Source organism: Hevea brasiliensis, chromosome 15, assembly GCF_030052815.1.
Source record: "Hevea brasiliensis isolate MT/VB/25A 57/8 chromosome 15, ASM3005281v1, whole genome shotgun sequence".
In the NCBI taxonomy this organism is placed as follows: domain Eukaryota; kingdom Viridiplantae; phylum Streptophyta; class Magnoliopsida; order Malpighiales; family Euphorbiaceae; genus Hevea; species Hevea brasiliensis.
The window spans coordinates 63,360,295-63,378,643 of NC_079507.1; the positions used below are offsets into that span (position 1 = coordinate 63,360,295).

The following is an 18,349-nucleotide window of genomic DNA, read 5'->3' on the forward strand; positions in this document are numbered from 1 at the left end:
ACTGACACAAAGTTATATGGAGTTATACTCCTGTCACCATTAAAGCTAAACTCTTCCACACCAGGTATATGAAAGTATACCATTTTGTTCTTACAGTCTAAAGTGGCATAATGAGTTGCCAACCAATTTATTCCCAAAATTACATCGACATCCATTACTGGTAGAGGAACCGAGTCTGCTGGAAGGATCTTTCCATCCACTACCACTGTGCTACCTGGAAAAACCATATCCACATCTATGTTGCCACTAAGTGGGGTAGCTACAGATAAGGGGCATTCTAAAGTTGTAGGGCTCCTACCCAATCTCATGGCAAAAACAGGGGAGACAAATGAGTGCGTAGCACCCGAATCTATCAAAACATGAGCCTCATAGGAATAGACTAGAAGAATACCTGCCACAACTGCATTGGAAGCCTGAGCATCCTGGTGAGTCAAGGTGAAAACCCGAGCTTGACCCCTACCCTGCATTGCAGAACCCTGAAATTGACTTCTACCTCCTGACCTGCCTCCATATCCACGTCCTCCTTGTCCTCAGCCCTGTTGGCCACTGAACTGACTATCTGTCACGCTGGAAGCACCAGGATACAATTGACGAGGAACATTTGCAACAGAACCTTGTGACCTCATCTGTGGCTCACTAAATACTGGACATTCTCTAGCAAAGTGACCTTGCTGGCCACACTGGAAACATACTCCTGAACCCATCATACAAAATCCTGAATGTCGGAAAAATTTGAAATGGATATTACCGTATAGCTCTCGACGAGTGGAGCACTCCGGTACTTTCGGATTTTTTATGGGGTTAACAGTTTTCAAAAAATTTAGCTCGAAAGTCAAAATGGACTAAAATTTTCTAGACAAAAATTAGGCAAACCGCTTGATAGATTTTAGTGTTCTTAGTGTCTATGGAAAGCTCTCGAGGTGTAGAAGTGTTTTGGGACAAGACCCGATCCGATTGGTAGTCGAATTGGCCGAAATCGGCTCGGGAAGGTGAAGCGGCGCACGCACGCAGGGGTGGTTTTGTGCAACGCCAAAGAAATGAGGCCGCCAGCAAGGGGGAGTGGCGAGGAGGTGCGCCGGATCGAGGAGGGTCGGGTGTGGCTAGCCCGCGAGGGCGAAGGGAGGAGAGAGAAAAACAAGGAGAGAAGGGGAGTGGATCCCGTGATGCAGGAAGGGGAAGAAAAGGGCAAGGGCCGGTCCGATTCAATCGGTCCGATCCTGCCTGATTCGAATAGGCCGATCCAATTCGAGATACAAAAATTTAAATTTTTACTCTGCCTTGAGACAAAAAATAAAGCCCAAAAATTCCGAAAAAATTCTAGAAAACTCAGAAAAATTCGTAAAATTCAAATATATTTTTAGCTTTACCACGTGATCTTTAAATTAATTTTTAAAAATCATCAAAGTTTTATATTTTTCAAAAATAGAACCCGATTTTTAAAATTCAAAAAATTTCAAATAATTTTTCAAAATTTAAATAAAATAAAATATTAATATTTACCCATAAAATAATAAATTTAAAAATTAAGAATATTACAATACATGTTTGAATGTAATTTAAAGTTATAAATTAGCAAGGGCAATTTTTGCTATTACAATTTCTTTTCCTTAAAATCAAATGATTATAACAGAAACGCATGCTAAAATAAAAACTTCCTTTGTTAACTATTGCTCAAGAAGCCAAAAAAAAAAAAAAATCATTAGAAAATTCAACATATAGATATTGCTTGGCCTCCAAAGTAGAAATGCATACTCTGGTGCATCTTATAGACATAGGGGCTGGTGCCTGGTGACTTCTGAAACACCTTCTAATGGCCCAAGGGCACAGATATAAAAACATTTTGCTAAGAGAATATAAGCAGAAATCCCCATGTTAACATAATTTAAGTAACTAGCATTAGACTATGGATCTTTCACCAAAGAACTTTACTGTGGTTTGATCCTGTTCTATTCTAATCTCTCAATTTTATGCTTTCAATTAAGTGAAACCAAGGTTCCTGTTTTGGTAGGCATAGAATAATTAGTGATGCTACACCATTCACATCTAAAAGCACTCTCTCTGTTGCCTGATATGCTTTCAAAATCCAAAGCCTGGTTCTCGAAACTTTCGGTTTCTGAATGAGAGGATGCATCACTGCAAACGGGAGATGAGAATCTTGTAACTGGCAACATTTGTCTCAAGAAGATGCATTGGCTAGTTTCTTTAGAAAAGATACGACATCATCAGATGATTGTAGTTGATAGCGAGCATTTGTTCGGGTTCGCCCAACAGCACAGGAGAAATAATTATCTCCCTTGAGATCAAGAACATTCCATGAAATCTTTTCCGGTGACTGCCGCCGACCACCCCCACTGCTATGGTTGGTAAGTTTCTTGTCAGGATTTGAGGAAGGTCGTTGTGTCTTACCTTGAGATGATTTTGAACCACTTCTACTAGCTGGAAGCTTCAAAGAAGGACGCCTTTCCCCTGGTGACTTTAAGCCATCAGTTTGCTTGGTTCTTGCAATACCTACGCCATCAGAAGGTAGCACTGGCTCAAAGAAGGTGTACACATCTTCATCCTGAAACAGTAGGGAAAAGAATTTTTAATCAAGAGCAACAAGGGAAGATTCCATTGCTTAAAGAACAAGCTTATAAAATCAGATAAAGCTTTTTCTGTTTCTCTGTCTATTTTGTTAACAACTTAAAGATGACCAACTTACAAATGAAAAATTTACAATGCATTTTCAAGCATAAAGAAGGCTATGATCCTATTATGATGTTAACAAAAAGAGGTTCTATGCAGAATCGAGAGACATCTTACCACTAGGCAGTCAGCACTGTTGCATGAACCTACACCCTTATGGTTGCAAGCCCAAGGTTGTATTTACACCAAGCAAATGGCTTTTGCAAATAGTTAAAGTTAATTCAATGCCAAATGAGTCCCACATTATAAGCTTTATATTGTGGGAGAAAGAAGGTGATCAGACAAGCAAGTAATCCATAATTTGGGATTTGTGCATCCTATATCAAATATTAAAATACAATATTTATTTACGACACCATAGGGATGGAGAAATTCATCAACACCATGGCAATTTGAATGTATCATTTGAAGAGTAGATAGACTCCATAAAAGCCCATCAGGCAGCTCATAAGTCATAAAAGCTGGCAGTAATGGTTATAGATGTTTGGAATCTTCTTGCAGGTTCATTAAGCTGCTAATTGAAGCTAATATGTGCCATACGCTCACAACAATTAGTTTTCCAAATTAATTGTCACTTTAACGAATTGTATCTAAAGCACCCACTAGGAGCTCATTGAAACAAATTTCAAATGGGCTTAAACTCATTTTGATCAAAACATATCCATTCTATATGGGTTTTACAACTGGTGGGAAATGAGAATAAGGTTGTCTGCAGAAAAATAAAATTCATAGTTTTGGGTCCTTATATCAGTGACAATTGTTACAGCCATTACATAATGGGCATATTGGACCATAGCAGTCCATAACACCTGTATTGTCCTGTGTCAGGCAGCATAAAACCTAAACAGTGTAATGAAATTCTGTATGAAATGGCAGATACGCTGTTTTTTAATACTAGCTTTTATCTGTCCAGGTTGGCAGTTAATACCAAGAACAAGCTAAAAGTGTGCCATGTTGTCAAAGAAGTTAAATTACCTTTGCCAGAAAATGCCCAATACACAGGACATAATCAATTGGTGATGTCATGGATTTACTGTGAACAATCTCTCCCAGTATTCTATCAATAGCAGCACCCTGAATAGTCATGAAACAGTCAAATATAGAGACCAAAAACTTTCATATTAATTCAATTAAAAGAATAAAATCAGGTTATATAAAACGTTTTTAAGCGTATCAAAGTTTCATTTTACCTTTGTAACACCAACTGCTCTAACCTCAACTGATCGGCTACCTTGGACGACATCAACAGATGCATTAGAAATTGGGCCTGTCCAGAGATGCTGCAACATATCCCTAGCTTGAAGTCTTCCAAATTCAACATCTAAAACCATAATATGATGAGGATAGACATTGAGAGAGGAAGGAAAGACATAAATAGCAAAAAAAAAAAAAAAGGCCTAGTAAACCCTCCAAAACAATCAAGTACCTGCATACTTGTAATTCCACACAAGTGATGTTTCACGAAGTTCAAAATGTGATCTGGGTGTCCGTTCTGTGAAGTACTCAAAAACATGCTGAAAACAAGTCAAAAGGGTCACATAATTCTTTTAGAGGCAAGGATGCAGAATTGAAAATGATAGCAATTTCTATAGAAGCACCTTCACACTGTCAACCCATTCCATGTTTGAGTGTTCTGGCATTGTTGTCATCCATTCTCCCTTGGTAAGGCGTAAAAACATTCCATGTTCTGCTGCCAACCACATGTCAAACTCACCGAAGTTCTGTGGAAGGAAAAAAAAAGGGATAAAAAATCTCTGGTAAATATTAAAAAATATGGTTAGGAAGAAAAATATAGATGAGAAAATAAGAAAAAATACCTCATCTAAGACATTTCTGTCACTCCCACTTAGAACAACAATGGTTGTCTTTGGATCACTGCATAGTGCTACCAATATTTCTTTCAACTCTGGGTGCAACTTAAGTTCCATTTCTTTAATTTGATCAACTCTTCTCCGTGCAGTGTCTACTGGTTCAGTCAATGTTGCATTGAATCCCTGTAGTTTAAACACCATAAATGAGGAAAGCAATTACAGAAAATTCATTTGCAGAACCCATGAAAAGATGGACACTGGGCTGAAGCCATAAATTATATAAGCTGCTGCACAGAAGCTGGCTCTCATTCCCTCAAAACCCTAAAATGTGAAACGAAACTGTCCCACAGATTTTCAGAGTTATTGGCATAATGGAAAGATCAAAAGCATAGATATCCAGAACTAGGCAAACCCACTTAATTATATTCATACTTTAATTTGGAAAAGCTATTGATTATGAAACACAAATGACTGATGAAATTTTATATGTAGGGTTAGTATGGTAAAGTGAAGACCAATTTAAAGCTTTAGTGTGAGGTTTAAAGGATGGAATACACATAACTAGGATAGCAGAAAGCATAAGAAGGGTGGATTGGATTTTGCTATTTGAGAGGCTAGTTGAAGCCTTCTCTTAAAAAATGTATGTGTGAGGTTTTCCTTGAAATTTGACCCTCCTCCTTAATTGCATTAGTAAATAAAAATAATAAAAAAAAAATGCAACTTTTAACTTATGATATTATTTAACTGTTATATTGAAGAAAGTTGTACTTAGATTCTAGTATTTTACTTCAATGAAGATAGATGTAAAAAGCACACAGATGAGTTGATATGTCATTTTGCTAGCAACAAGATTATACCCTGTAGGTACCTACTCATAGGATTTCCTGTTCTTAGCCCAGAAGCATAAACTATAAGTTCTAAATCAAACAGAACATACCAGTAAGAGCAACCGATTATTAGACTGCAGATAACGTTTAATTGCATCTTCTTCTGGAAGAATAGGTGGAACTTGCCTTGTCCTTAGCTGAGCCTCAATTACTGTATCATTTAGTTCACTGTGACAATTGAAGCAAATTTGGTTGTTACAAGACAATAACAACAATTACATACATGAACTGAAGTGCTCATATTTCACAATAGCATTTACTCAAATTAACAAACTATGCTAGCAACATATGAAAAGGGAGGGGACTAAATTATACAAGCATTAGACGCAATATTTTATTCATGCAGATCATGCACTTCAAATTTCATATCCTCATATTCAGAGGCTTTTTTATTCACTCAATTCATCCGAATCAAACTTTACCTTAATATAATTTGTGAATGAGTTTGACACATATTGATGGCATACTCACTGGACACCGATATCTGATGAATGTAAACTTTGACATTACTGATTTATCTGAATAGAATGTCCAACGGTTGGCTTTTTAATCAAAAAATACAAACATTTATAAAACTATAAAAAAATAATGTTACTAATACATGTGAATATATTCCTTCTTGGAAGAACATTTTTAGCTTGACCAACAATTCTCCAGAATAAGCTGATGAAATGCAGATTTTCACATACATTAATTATATCCACACTCACACACATACAGAACATGCCAGATCTTCTAATAAGGTCTATCTTTACAAGTAATTGAACAAAATAAATAACAGTTAAAGGTATCGCAACAATCATAATAACCATAATATTTTAATTAATAAAGTTCACCCAAACATAATTTCTCCAATGTCTTTAATACTTGCAGGTTGCCTGAAGCAAGGCTTTTGAACCAATTAGGAAGCTGTGAAACACTCCATATCAAAGAAGATCAAATATGTGAAAGGACAGTAAAGATGATTTGTTTTTGTAACAAATTAACTCGAAAAGGAGACTTGAAATTTTTTTTTTTTTTGGTAACAAATTAACTTTAAAAGGAGACCTGAATTTAATGTTGCTATTAGATTACAAACCCATTAAACATCTCCAGCACATAATTGTTCATCCAAGCCTCATGAGTCATGATTAACGATAGAAGGTGAAAAATTGCGACCATCTTGGTCTACAAAATTTTATAAGCCAAAAATTTCTGTACTTAGGGTCTTTTTTGTTGAAGATTCAAGTAAAAATAGGGTTAAGATACAAGTTTAAAGTAATACATCACTGCAAACCAAGTGGTTACCATGTCCATTTTAATTTTAAAAACAACTTTATGTCTACCTCACAAAAGTTTCAGCCCATTCTTGAGCAGTGTGGGTTGTCACATGTGTAAAATTATGCCGATGTCGCTTCTCCCTCTCCTCACATGACATAGTCAAAGCTTGGCGTATCGAATCAGCAACTTCGGTGATATTCCAAGGGTTCACAAGGATCGCTCCAGCACCCAGAGACTGTGCTGCTCCTGCAAACTACAACATATATACACAAATGCATTACAAGACAAAAGTTCTTCACAAATCAAATCGAATCATGTGCTGCAAATCACAAAATCATAATCTGTAGCTTCTGAATTTCTCCTTTAATTACAAATTTGGAAATAGTGTTCTTCACCTCTAAATGTTCAAAAAGTTGCAAAGGAAATAAAATCTTCCATTTTTTTTTTTCAAGTTTACCTAATCATGGTTAGTTGCATTTGTAAGATATTGTCAAAGTTGAAGTTCGTTGTCCACAATCTGGTGTGAAGAGAAAAATCCACTACTTACTAACCTTAACTTATTTTCACAAAAATAAATGTTGATAGTGCTTCTGCAAGTTCTTTTTACAGTTATATAAGCCAATATCAGTGAATCTGATTCCAATCATGGAATGCAAAATCTTTAAGCGGAAAGATGAGATTCATCAAATGGACATAAAAATAAAATCAACTTAGATATCAAGAAGATTCAACAGAATGTCATTCATACACTTCTATGCAAAATATAGGCAATACCACAGATGGCGAAGAAAAAGAAGAAAGTAGCATGTTTAACTAACATGTCATTACCTCACTAAGAATGAGAACGCCTTTCTTTGAATCTTGGCATGCCACAAATTCATAACTGACAAGATTCATTCCATCCCTCAAAGAAGTTACAAGTGCAACATCTGCAAAAGACAGAACCAAAAAGTGGAAGAACCATGAAGCATATGCCAAAAACAGGTGACCAGATTTCTTATATATTCATGTCATTATCAACAACTTATACGAGAATACCTACTACATGCAAGAACTGATAGTTAATCAAACTTTGGTTAAGATTGTCAAACTTCAGACAATTCCAGAACCCAAATTTCAAGAGAAGCCGGAAAACTTTGTAACAACTTTACATTAGTGTAGTTGAAATTGACAAGCTTTCAATATAACACTTCGGCCATTGACTACTTCAGTCTCAACTGGTACATCCTCATCTTAGATTATTGCAGAGAACCATTATTTTAGAAAGAAGAATGCAGCCCCCAAAATGTTAGACATGAACATAAAAGCCCTGCTCAGTGGGCTAAATTACATCCGTGGTCACTGAAACTTGTACTTAATTTCAATTGACGCTCAAATCTGCAATTTGTATTAATCTGTTCATCAAACTTCAATTTTTATTAATGTGGCTACCCTCAATTTTTCTGTTTTCTCCACTTTCTCCCTTTGCTCTCTCAAATATGGCAGCCTAGTCAACTTTCCGAAGGGTCTGTCACTAAATTATGGTCACTATGATTTTTTTAAGATTAAATTGAAGTTTAAAGACCAAATTAAAAAAAAATTAAATAAATAAATAAAGATTTATGACCAAATTGAAACTAAGTGCACAGTCTAGCGACCATGAATATAATTCACCATGCAATCCATCATTTCAAAGAACCAAACAGCAGCAAAGGTAAGGATAAGTGCAACGAAATAAACATATGGACAATGGATATGACTGCAATTTAATATTGGTAGATTGATGAAGCAGTTCATGAACAAAGGATGCTGTACAGAAATGACAGTGTATATGTAATTTAAATTTAATATCACAAACCTTTTTAATATTCTATAGTCACACTCGATATCATCAAATAAGACATATTGCTCTTCCCATAATTTTGCTCATGATCACCCTGCCTAGCCATTGTTCACATACATGATACATGTAGAAACATCCAGGAAATACTAGTATCATGCATATGACCACTTCATTCTAGAAGTGCTCAGTCTATAAAGCCTATTTTGAATGATTATTCCTTCTCTTCCAAAAAAATAAACTTGATTCTAACTAATGCAAATGCATTAAGGTAACAACTTGAATATTCAGATGTTGATTATAGCATCATTATCAACATCTTCTGTTTATTATTTCATTGCAAGTGTTTCTGTGAATATTATCTGAGAAATGAAGGTAAAGAACTAATATGCCTCTATAAATTTAAAGAAGTAATAATAAAAATTGATTTTCAATTTATAAAAAAGAGGGGGCTTTCTTGAAAGCAATTTAGAAGGGGAAAGAAACATGAGACATGGAAGTTGGGGCATGTAGAATAGTACCGGTAACAGCATACACTGCACACAAGGCATGAAAGTCAAGAGAGCGATCCTGTAGGCGCATGAAAAAATGACAGATTTAGGAAACTTCCATTATCCCTTTGCTGATAGTAATATCAAGATCAAATCATCAGGAAATTAAAAAGATGAGTTTAGCATTGAAATACATTTTGTAAAGTTAAGAATATATATAATGGACAATTCATAATCAAGAAACAAGTTGAGCAGTCCAAAACATACCAAATGATGTATTGGAACAGCAGTCAATGTTCCAAATCTACCATTTATGCGCCCAACAATTTCATGAACTTGACTTGTAAGTTTTTGATCTGAGTAGTATAAAAAAACAAGAATTGATACAAAATTTTCTTTAAAGAAAAAAAAAATCCATATTTAAACAAGTGATGCAAGGCTACATAGTACTCAAAGTTACAATCTCAAAGTGACAAGTACATCCTACTATGCAAGCAGAAATACTTGCATTGACCTTTGACCAAAATTCCATACACACAAATACATCCTTTTTTTTCAGCTACTATTATTTAGGCAAGTTATATCTTCAAGCTTCATAAACAAAATTAAGCCCAAAGAACAACTGATTCTTATGCAAACAACATAATAACAATAACACCCAGGGAAGACAAGCATGTTAGGAAACATACACTCAGGAACATCAGTACGTGTTGGCACTGCAATCTGCAGCAGAACAACTTTATCACGCCAAAGAGAGTTTTCCTCAAGAAATTTTTCAAATGCAAGTATCTTTTGTGGAATTCCTTTAATCATATCAAGGCGATCAACACCTAACATTACCTATTAATTAAGAAAAATATCAGTACTAGATAACCAATAAAAAAGAGAACCTTGACATGTATATTGAAAAACAATGGAAATGGTAAACTAGGAGAAACATCATGAAGTATAGACTGTATCTACCTTTCGGCCAGCAAATCTTTCTTTCAAATCTTTGATATGATCCTGGACTTGCGGGGCCTCTAGTGCTCTTATGAAACGATCAGAATCTATCCCTATAGGGAACTGGCAGTGTAAAAGAAAGGGGGCCATAATTAATGCAACAAAAATAATTATATATCTGTTCAATGTGGAAACTGTTTAGTTTTAACATGCTTGATGCAACACCAAAAGTAAGGAGTGAATCTGAGAAACGATGCAAGGATCTACTCAAACATACAGCAGCAACTCGAGTCAGCCTCCCTTGATCCTCAACTCCTTCAGGTGTGCCCTCCAGTTCAAGAATACGAGTACAAGAACTAACAAAATGCCTTGCATAGTCATAGGTGTGAAATCTGGAGAAAAGAATCAAACAAATTATAGTATTGCATGTACAAAAAATTATATAGGTAAGGTTCAAAACTACAGCAAGAATGATTTTCTAATAATTTTTTTATTAGCAAATAAATTTTATTAACAAATCAACATAATTAATCCAACTGGAAATATCTACGCGAGACCATCAAATAAAACTAGTAGAAAATGGCATACAATCTGCAAAAACTTGAAGAACATCAGCAGGGCAACAGCACTAGGGGAGCTAGTCCAGATAAATATCAAGAGACCTCATCCTAAAGTTCTTGATGCAGATCTTTTGTAGACTTATCCCTCAAACAAGTTGCACTTGTTACATTTCTAGTTGTGGAATCACAACCATTTAATGACCTCACCCACTGTCCATGATGAAGGTATAAATCTTCCTCCGTGGGCCACAGCAGGTAAGTCATAAAAGGCCATGCAATTCTGCTGGTCAAATCCTCCGGCTGAATATCAAAACAGAACCAATTCATTTCCAGAGATAAATCATGGTTCAAACTTTCAATTATATTTAATTATAGGAATTGTTGGAATTGATGAGATTTTACTTTAATTTATGGGATATGCTTATCAAAAAATCATGTGATTAATTAGCTTAATTAGTGCTTGTATTAAGGAGTGATTTAAGGAATGCCATATATCTTGTATCTTCCATTATAAATATGGACTCTTATGTATTATGCCAAGTACAAGTAAATGAAAATGTAATCCTTTGAGGTTCATTCCAATTCTCTCCATTTCTCTCCCTTTTTTTCTTTCTTTCTAAAAACTCAACAGGAACAATAATTTTAGCATTTATATTTACAATTTAGTAATTAAGAATGAGAATTCTAGCCAAAAAATAAAAGTATATTCAATACATACTGCATTTGATGTAGAACAAAGAGAAACAAAGAACAAAATACAGACTAATCCTTGAAAAATTGAACTAATTCTCAACAATTTTGTTAATCTCAATAATAATCACAGTCCAAAGCTAAAAATAATAGGAGATTTAGCCCTATTTATAGAGTTTACAACCCTAATTAAATTAGGAATAGAAAGCCTAATTCACCTCTAATTAGGAATACTAAATAAGATAAATTAGAAAATAATAGACCTAATAATAATAAAATTCTTAAACAATATAAACTCTTTAAATTTCCTAATTTTATAATAATTAAAGTTCTTAAACTCCGCCTAAGTAGTTTGCGCTTAGCCGGTACCAAGCCCGGATAAAGGAGGAGGGTTGCGGTAGGTGACAACTAGCGTAAAAATTTCGTCACACTCTATGATATGGATTCAAATGATATAAACGTTGGGGCGTCCTCTACTAACGACGAGCTACATCGGAGTCCGGGTGTAGTGAGAAATATGCAAGGATGTAGGGCGTTCACTGAAAGCGACGCGCCATGCCGGCGCCTGGGTGTGGTGTTAGGTGAGCAAGGGTTCCCACATCATGGACGGGTGTGGGTAAAGAAGTTAGTCCATAGGATAGATAGTAGAACAAATAGTGGAACAGAACACAAGATAGACATAGAAAACAATAGAAGATATCATAAAAGGAGACCAATTAGGAAGGAGCAGGATAGGAGGAGGATCAGGGTTGGTACTTGGAATGTTGGATCACTTACAGGAAAATTAATGGAGATTGTGGATACCTTGGAAAGGAGAAGGGTGAATATTGCTTGCATTCAGGAGACTAAATGGGTAGGAGAGAAAAGTAAGTAAGTGGGTAATTCAGGGTACAAACTGTGGTTTACCGGAAAGGAGAGAAACAAGAACGGAGTGGGCATAATCATAGACAGGACATTGAAAAACGCAGTAATAGCTGTGAAAAGAGTAGGAGATAGAATTATACTATTAAAGCTAATACTAGAAGGAGAAACAATAAATATAGTTAGTGCTTATGCCCCCAAATAGGACTAGACAGTGAGAGTAAACAAAGGTTTTGAGAAGATATGGATGATTTAATGCAAAGCATACCGAATGAAGAGAATGTTTTCATCGGTGGAGATTTGAATGGGCATGTAGGAAGTGATAGACAAGGTTATGATAATGTTCATGGAGGTTTTAGTTTTGGCAGTCGAAATGAGGAGGGAAAAAGCATCCTGGATTTTGCTATAGCATACGACCTAATACTAGCAAATACCTACTTTATAAAAAGAGAGTCACATTTAGTGACTTTCAAAAGTGGGCAACATAGAAGCCAAATCGACTTCCTCTTAACTAGGAAGACAAATAGAGCTCTATGCAAGGATTGCAAGGTCATTCCAGGAGAGGCTTTAACAAGTCAACATCGGTTGGTAGTCTTGGATGTCAAGTTTAGGAACAATTCAAGTAAGGTCAGAAAAAATAGTGTAGCTCGAACAAAGTGGTGGGAGTTAAAAGGAGTAAAGCAAGTGAAGTTCAAAAATGAGCTTCTCGAGTCCAAAGTATAGAAGCTGGATATGGAGGCCAATGATATGTGGATACAGATGTCATCAAAGATTAGAAAAGTAGCTAGAAAAGTACTTGGAGAGTCTAAAGGACATGGACCACCCTCAAAAGAGAGATATTGGTGGAATGAGGAAGTACAAAAGGCAGTGAAGAGAAAAAGGAAATGGTATAAGAAATTACCAAAATGTGATAATAATGAGGCATATGAACAGTACAAGATAGCAAAGAAATAGGCAAAAAAGGCAGCTAGTCAAGCAAGAGCACAGGCCTTTGAAAAGTTATATGAGAAACTTGGAACTAAAGAAGGGGAGAAAGATATTTATAGATTAACAAGGAGAAGAGAAAGGAAATGTCAAGATCTCAATCAAGTTAGGTGCATTAAGGATAAAAAAGGAAAAGTATTGGTGAAAGATGAGGACATTAAAGAAAGATGGAGAAATTATTTTAATGATCTCTTTAATAATAGTCAAAATGGTAATAGCGTGAATATAGATTATAGAACAATAGAAAAGAATGTGAATTATACTAGAAGGATTAGATCTTTAGAAGTAAAGGAAGCACTTAAGAGAATGAAAGTGGGTAAAGCCTGTGGACCCGATGAAATACCAATTAAAGTGTGGAAGTATTTAGGAGATATGGGAGTGGCATGGTTAACTAAATTATTTAACAAGATTCTAAACTCAAAGAAAATGCCTGATGAATGGAGGAAGAGTATTTTAGTACCTATTTTTAAAAATAAGAGATACATACAGAGTTGCTCAAACTATAGGGGAATTAAACTCATGAGCCATACTATGAAGTTGTGGGAGAGAGTTGTGGAGCATCGACTACGTCATGATACTTCTATCTCTCTCAATCAATTTGGTTTCATGCCCGGTCGATCAACTATGGAAGCGATCTTTCTCATTAGAAGCTTAATGGAGAAATATAGAGATGTGAAGAAAGATCTACACATGGTTTTTATTGATTTGGAGAAGGCTTATGATAGTATTCCAAGAGAGGTCTTATGGAATGTGTTAGAACAAAAGAGGGTATCTATTAGGTACATACAAGTATTGAAAGATATGTATGAAGGAGCAACTACTATTGTGCGCACAGTGGGAGGGGACACAAGAGATTTTCCAATCTCAATTGGATTACACCAAGGATCAGCCATAAGCCCTTACCTTTTTACATTAGTTTTAGATGAACTGACGAAACATATACAAGAGAGTATTCCTTGGTACATGATGTTTGCGGATGATATTGTTCTGCTAGATGAGACACGAGAAGGAGTCAATAGAAAGCTAGAACTTTGGAGAAGTACTCTAGAGTCAAAGGGTTTTAAGTTAAGTAGAACGAAGACAGAATACATGCATTGCAAGTTCAGTGAAGGCCAAATTGGTGATAGGGAAGGAGTTAGTTTGAATGGAGTGATACTGCCCTAAAGTAATCACTTTAAATATCTAGGCTCAGTCCTTCAAGTAGATGGGGGATGTTAGGAAGATGTTAGTCATAGGATTAAAGTCGGATGGTTGAAGTGGAGACGTGCCACGGGAGTTTTATGTGATCGTAAGTTTCCCAATAAATTGAAAGGAAAATTTTACTGTACAGCCATACGACCGGCTATATTATATGGTAGTGAGTGTTGAGCACTGAAAGAGTCGTATGCATCTAAGATAAGAGTTGCAGAAATGAGAATGTTAAGGTGGATGAGTGGCCATACTAGACTAGATAAAGTCCGTAATGAGAGTATTAGAGAAAAGGTAGGAATGGTGCCAATTGAAGATAAGTTGAGAGAAGGGAGATTGAGGTGGTTTGGTCATGTGAACGTAGACATACGGAGGCTCCAGTTAGACGAGTAGAGCACATTAGGTTAGAGGATAGAAAGAAAAAAAGGGGTAGACCTAAATTGACTTGGAGGAGAATAGTACAACATGACCTAGAAGCATTACACATTTCTGAGGATTTAACCCAAAATCGTTCAGAGTGAAGAAAGCGAATCCATATAGCCGACCCCAAATTTTCGGGATAAAGGCTTAGTTGAGTTGAGTTGAGTTGAGTTGTATAATAATTAAAGTTCTTAAATATAACTCTAAGCTTCCTATACTGCATTAGTATTCTCCTTTACTGCTTTGAAACAAATGCCCTCCCCAGTACTCATAAAAATTTTCATATGTGAGTCATCGACACTAAAAGGAGTAAGTTCTGAAAACTAAAACTACAAAAAAAAAAAAAAAAAAAAAAAAAAAAAAGAGAGTAACCCTCTAACCACATCAAACCAAAAAGTTCAATAGATAGAACTAAATTAACTGGAATCATCATATCAAAAGAAAAAGAATGCATCATCCACCCATAAGAAGTATTGAAGGAGTAATTAACATGATCCTGTTGTCTCTGCAGAATCCTTTAAATAATAGGTATGCATGCATGTTTCATCGAATTCTCCCTTTAATTGTAACACCAGTAGAATGGGATCAAGCATTCAATTGTATCAAAGATAAGAAAAAGAATACACATATGAAGATATGTACGCACACAAATTTAGGTTTACGTGGGCCTTATTTGGCAAGCTTACTCTTTTTGCCATTTTTTTTTTTTTTTTTGCTATTGTATTTTAATTTACAATGGCATTAAAAAGAAGAAGCAGAAGCAGACAAAGCCTCATTAATTCCCATGTTAATCATGTGACACCTCCAGTTCTTCTAAGTGTCACTATCCTCTATTTTATAAGACTACTGGATACAATGAGTAATATTCTGGAAATTGCAAAAAAAAAAAGACTTTAAATAATTTAAATACATAATAAATGCTCATGGTTTCAACCAAAAAGCTGGTCTAGGGTATGAAGAAGAAGACTCTGGTTGCTTACTAGATGATCATTTTTTATTGCTTATTGAAAATTTAATGTCTAATGTGACTCACATAAGTCCAAAAGCTCCTTATTTGCCAACAATATCTGGAATTAACAAACAATTGCATGTCCTTGAAAAATGAAAAACATAATAAATGCTCATGGTTCTGCAAAAGAACTGGTTTTGGTTATGAGGCAGACACTGGTTGCTCACAAGATGATCATGGTTAATTGCTTATTGAACCTGCACGTGGCTCTAAATTATTAGGTACTTATGAGAATGAGTTATGCCTAATTTCACACATTACAACATAGAGACAACTAGCTAGCCAACCCCAACTAGCTTGGGTTAAGGCCTAGTTGTTGTGGTCGTCGTCGTCTATAGAGAAAATGAACCGGCCTAACTCACCCCAAAAGCTAGCTCAAGAGAGGAAAAGTGCCCAAGTTTTTATAAGAGATACATTATCCACATACCTAATCGATGTGGGATATTTAACACACTCCCTCACACCCATGGCTAACACATGGAGCATGAAATATTTATGGGAGGCTCAAACAACAGTTAGGGAGGCTTTGATACCATGTAGATAAAATAAACTGGACTTGACTCACCCCCACAAGCTAGCTTAAGGGAGGAGGACCCATCAGGTAAACTCCCTAAACCTAGTTTAGATTAATTAAGGTTTGTTCTTCATCTTTAAGTTTCCTAATAGCAAAACAGGCTAAGTGAACAATTGGTATTACAAAAGCTGTAACATTGTGTTGGGTTTGTTAATTGTTAACGTAGAATTTGAAAAATGGTTGCATGTGATGCATGACACCTAAGTTAATTAAAATTGAAATTGCCTATTGCCCAACCCAACGATTCCACTACACCTTCAATTGCTCGCTCAAGTTTTTATAAGAGTACATGGTACATACCTAACCAATGTGTGATACTTAAAATTGCTATACAGTTTAAATCGCAATCAAAGCACTGACACAAGCGATAAGTGGATCTGCTTACAAATAATATCAACACAATCTGAAAAAATAATGGATGCAGCCAAAGACAATAAAGATAAGAAAATTCATATGAATATGACCTACAGCTCAACTCAACTAAGCCTTAATCTCAATCTAGTAACGATCACCTATATAGATTCTTTTCCTCCATTCTAACTGATTGAAGGCTACTTACTAATCATTGTATCACCCAAATCATCCTAGAGCTAAAGGTCATATTCGTCACCAATTAGCTTGGATATGCTCAACGTTCAGTGTAAGAACATATTTAGGCTGATTTACAAATATGAAAAAGAGTGAGAGAGATTGAGACAAGACAATAAAAACAAAAGTACAAGTGATTAAATTGCCCTCTCCATTCAGTCTTTCTGCTGAAAAGTGATTAAATTAATCAACTATGCCTATTTACAGAGCAAGTATCCATGTTTCAAAAAGGAACAAGGTAGGAGGTTACTTCATCAGCCCCTTAACAAATTTTGAGGTGTACGCACAAGGTCGTCATCATCAAAGACACAACGTCGATGCAGCCAAAGAAAACCATTGAGGCAACAGGGATATGTAATCTAATTCACCAATAAACATTGAAAGGCACAACTAAACCAAATATTATACAGCAGCATGTAAAACCACTACTAATTCTTAACCATAAACATCTGCATCCAAATAAACTCTATGGACCGCCCATAGTGAGTTAGTAATAAGAAATAAAGAGAATGTAAAAAACAGTGAAAATCTAAACTACTTAAAATCATTCCCTCACAATCATGTTAGAATTCATGCTATGTATGTCATAGACCCTTGTCAGTTTCTAACTATGAAAATCTGCATCCAAATAACCTAGTAATTCATTGGGATAACACAGATAGAAGACTGTTGGATAGCTATGAAAGTGATCAAAAGACTATAATCGTAATGGCTCAGTTAAAATAAGAACAATCCCTACAAAATTGCACCTTGCAGGTAACAGAAGGCTGAAGAAAAAGTGCAATCAAAGTCAAATTATTCATTGAGATTCATGTAAAACTTATCCAGAATCTTCACATTTTCAAGCGAAGCTTACCCGACTAAATCAGCAGCAAGAACTGAACGCAGTAGCTCTGATCTAGATGGAAGTGTCCTATGGATTTCAGAAGAAGGAAAGGGTGTGTGGAGAAACCAACCAACTTTCATATTACTATTGTGTTCTTTTAAGCACTTCGGGAGGAACATTAGATGGTAATCATGGCACCAAACAACATCACCCTCTTCATAGTGCTTATTCACTACATCAGCAAACATTTGATTAGCCTTCTTATATGCAGCAAATTGAGACTGAAAACTTCTAGTTGTGGCAAGCCGATCTTCTTGTGGAAGTCCAAGATAATGAAAAAGAGGCCATAACATGTTGTTGCAGTAGCCATTATAATATTGATGAACAATCTCTTCATCAAGGAATACTGGTATGCACCTCTGACATGATTGCAGGATACGAGAGTTCAGCAGGTTATAAAGCGAAATTGTGTACTCAAGAAATCCATATCACAAAGCACAAATAATGAATGATTTAACAAAAACTCATATCAAAATGTTTCTGGACGCATTAAATTGTACCTTTTCAGCCAAAGCTCTAGTAAGTGCCTTCTGGCCAATCTCATCCGGGACATTAACACCAGCCCAACCAATCCATCTTGCCTCAAACTCCTTCACGCCTAAAAAATGATAACTAAAATGCATCAGGTTCCACATTGGAGGAGGTGAAAAGAAAACGTAATAAAGAAAAACTCCAGAACAATTAATCAGAACAC

The 18,349-nt window shown here is 35.6% G+C and overlaps 1 protein-coding gene across 2 annotated transcripts in view; it reads right to left on the reverse strand.

Annotated features, from left to right (window-relative positions):
- Nucleotides 1-1,699: 1,699 nt before the first annotated feature.
- Nucleotides 1,700-18,349, reverse strand: part of LOC110648337 (alpha,alpha-trehalose-phosphate synthase [UDP-forming] 1) — a 16,771-nt gene continuing 121 nt past the window's right edge. Inside the window, exons 2-17 of one of the 2 annotated variants that reach the window (XM_058137312.1) lie at nucleotides 18,156-18,253; nucleotides 17,626-18,014; nucleotides 10,173-10,287; nucleotides 9,917-10,018; nucleotides 9,643-9,793; nucleotides 9,221-9,309; nucleotides 8,984-9,032; nucleotides 7,472-7,572; nucleotides 6,709-6,896; nucleotides 5,434-5,551; nucleotides 4,503-4,679; nucleotides 4,284-4,406; nucleotides 4,112-4,199; nucleotides 3,876-4,006; nucleotides 3,661-3,759; nucleotides 1,700-2,560 (exon numbers count right to left, since the gene is read on the reverse strand). In XM_058137312.1, the coding sequence (XP_057993295.1) occupies nucleotides 2,177-2,560; nucleotides 3,661-3,759; nucleotides 3,876-4,006; nucleotides 4,112-4,199; nucleotides 4,284-4,406; nucleotides 4,503-4,679; nucleotides 5,434-5,551; nucleotides 6,709-6,896; nucleotides 7,472-7,572; nucleotides 8,984-9,032; nucleotides 9,221-9,309; nucleotides 9,643-9,793; nucleotides 9,917-10,018; nucleotides 10,173-10,287; nucleotides 17,626-18,014; nucleotides 18,156-18,253 (2,402 nt within the window). In that variant the 3' untranslated portion in view covers nucleotides 1,700-2,176. The remainder of the gene's footprint in view (nucleotides 2,561-3,660; nucleotides 3,760-3,875; nucleotides 4,007-4,111; nucleotides 4,200-4,283; nucleotides 4,407-4,502; nucleotides 4,680-5,433; nucleotides 5,552-6,708; nucleotides 6,897-7,471; nucleotides 7,573-8,983; nucleotides 9,033-9,220; nucleotides 9,310-9,642; nucleotides 9,794-9,916; nucleotides 10,019-10,172; nucleotides 10,288-17,625; nucleotides 18,015-18,155; nucleotides 18,254-18,349) is intronic. The other variant, XM_058137313.1, reaches the window with a different exon arrangement.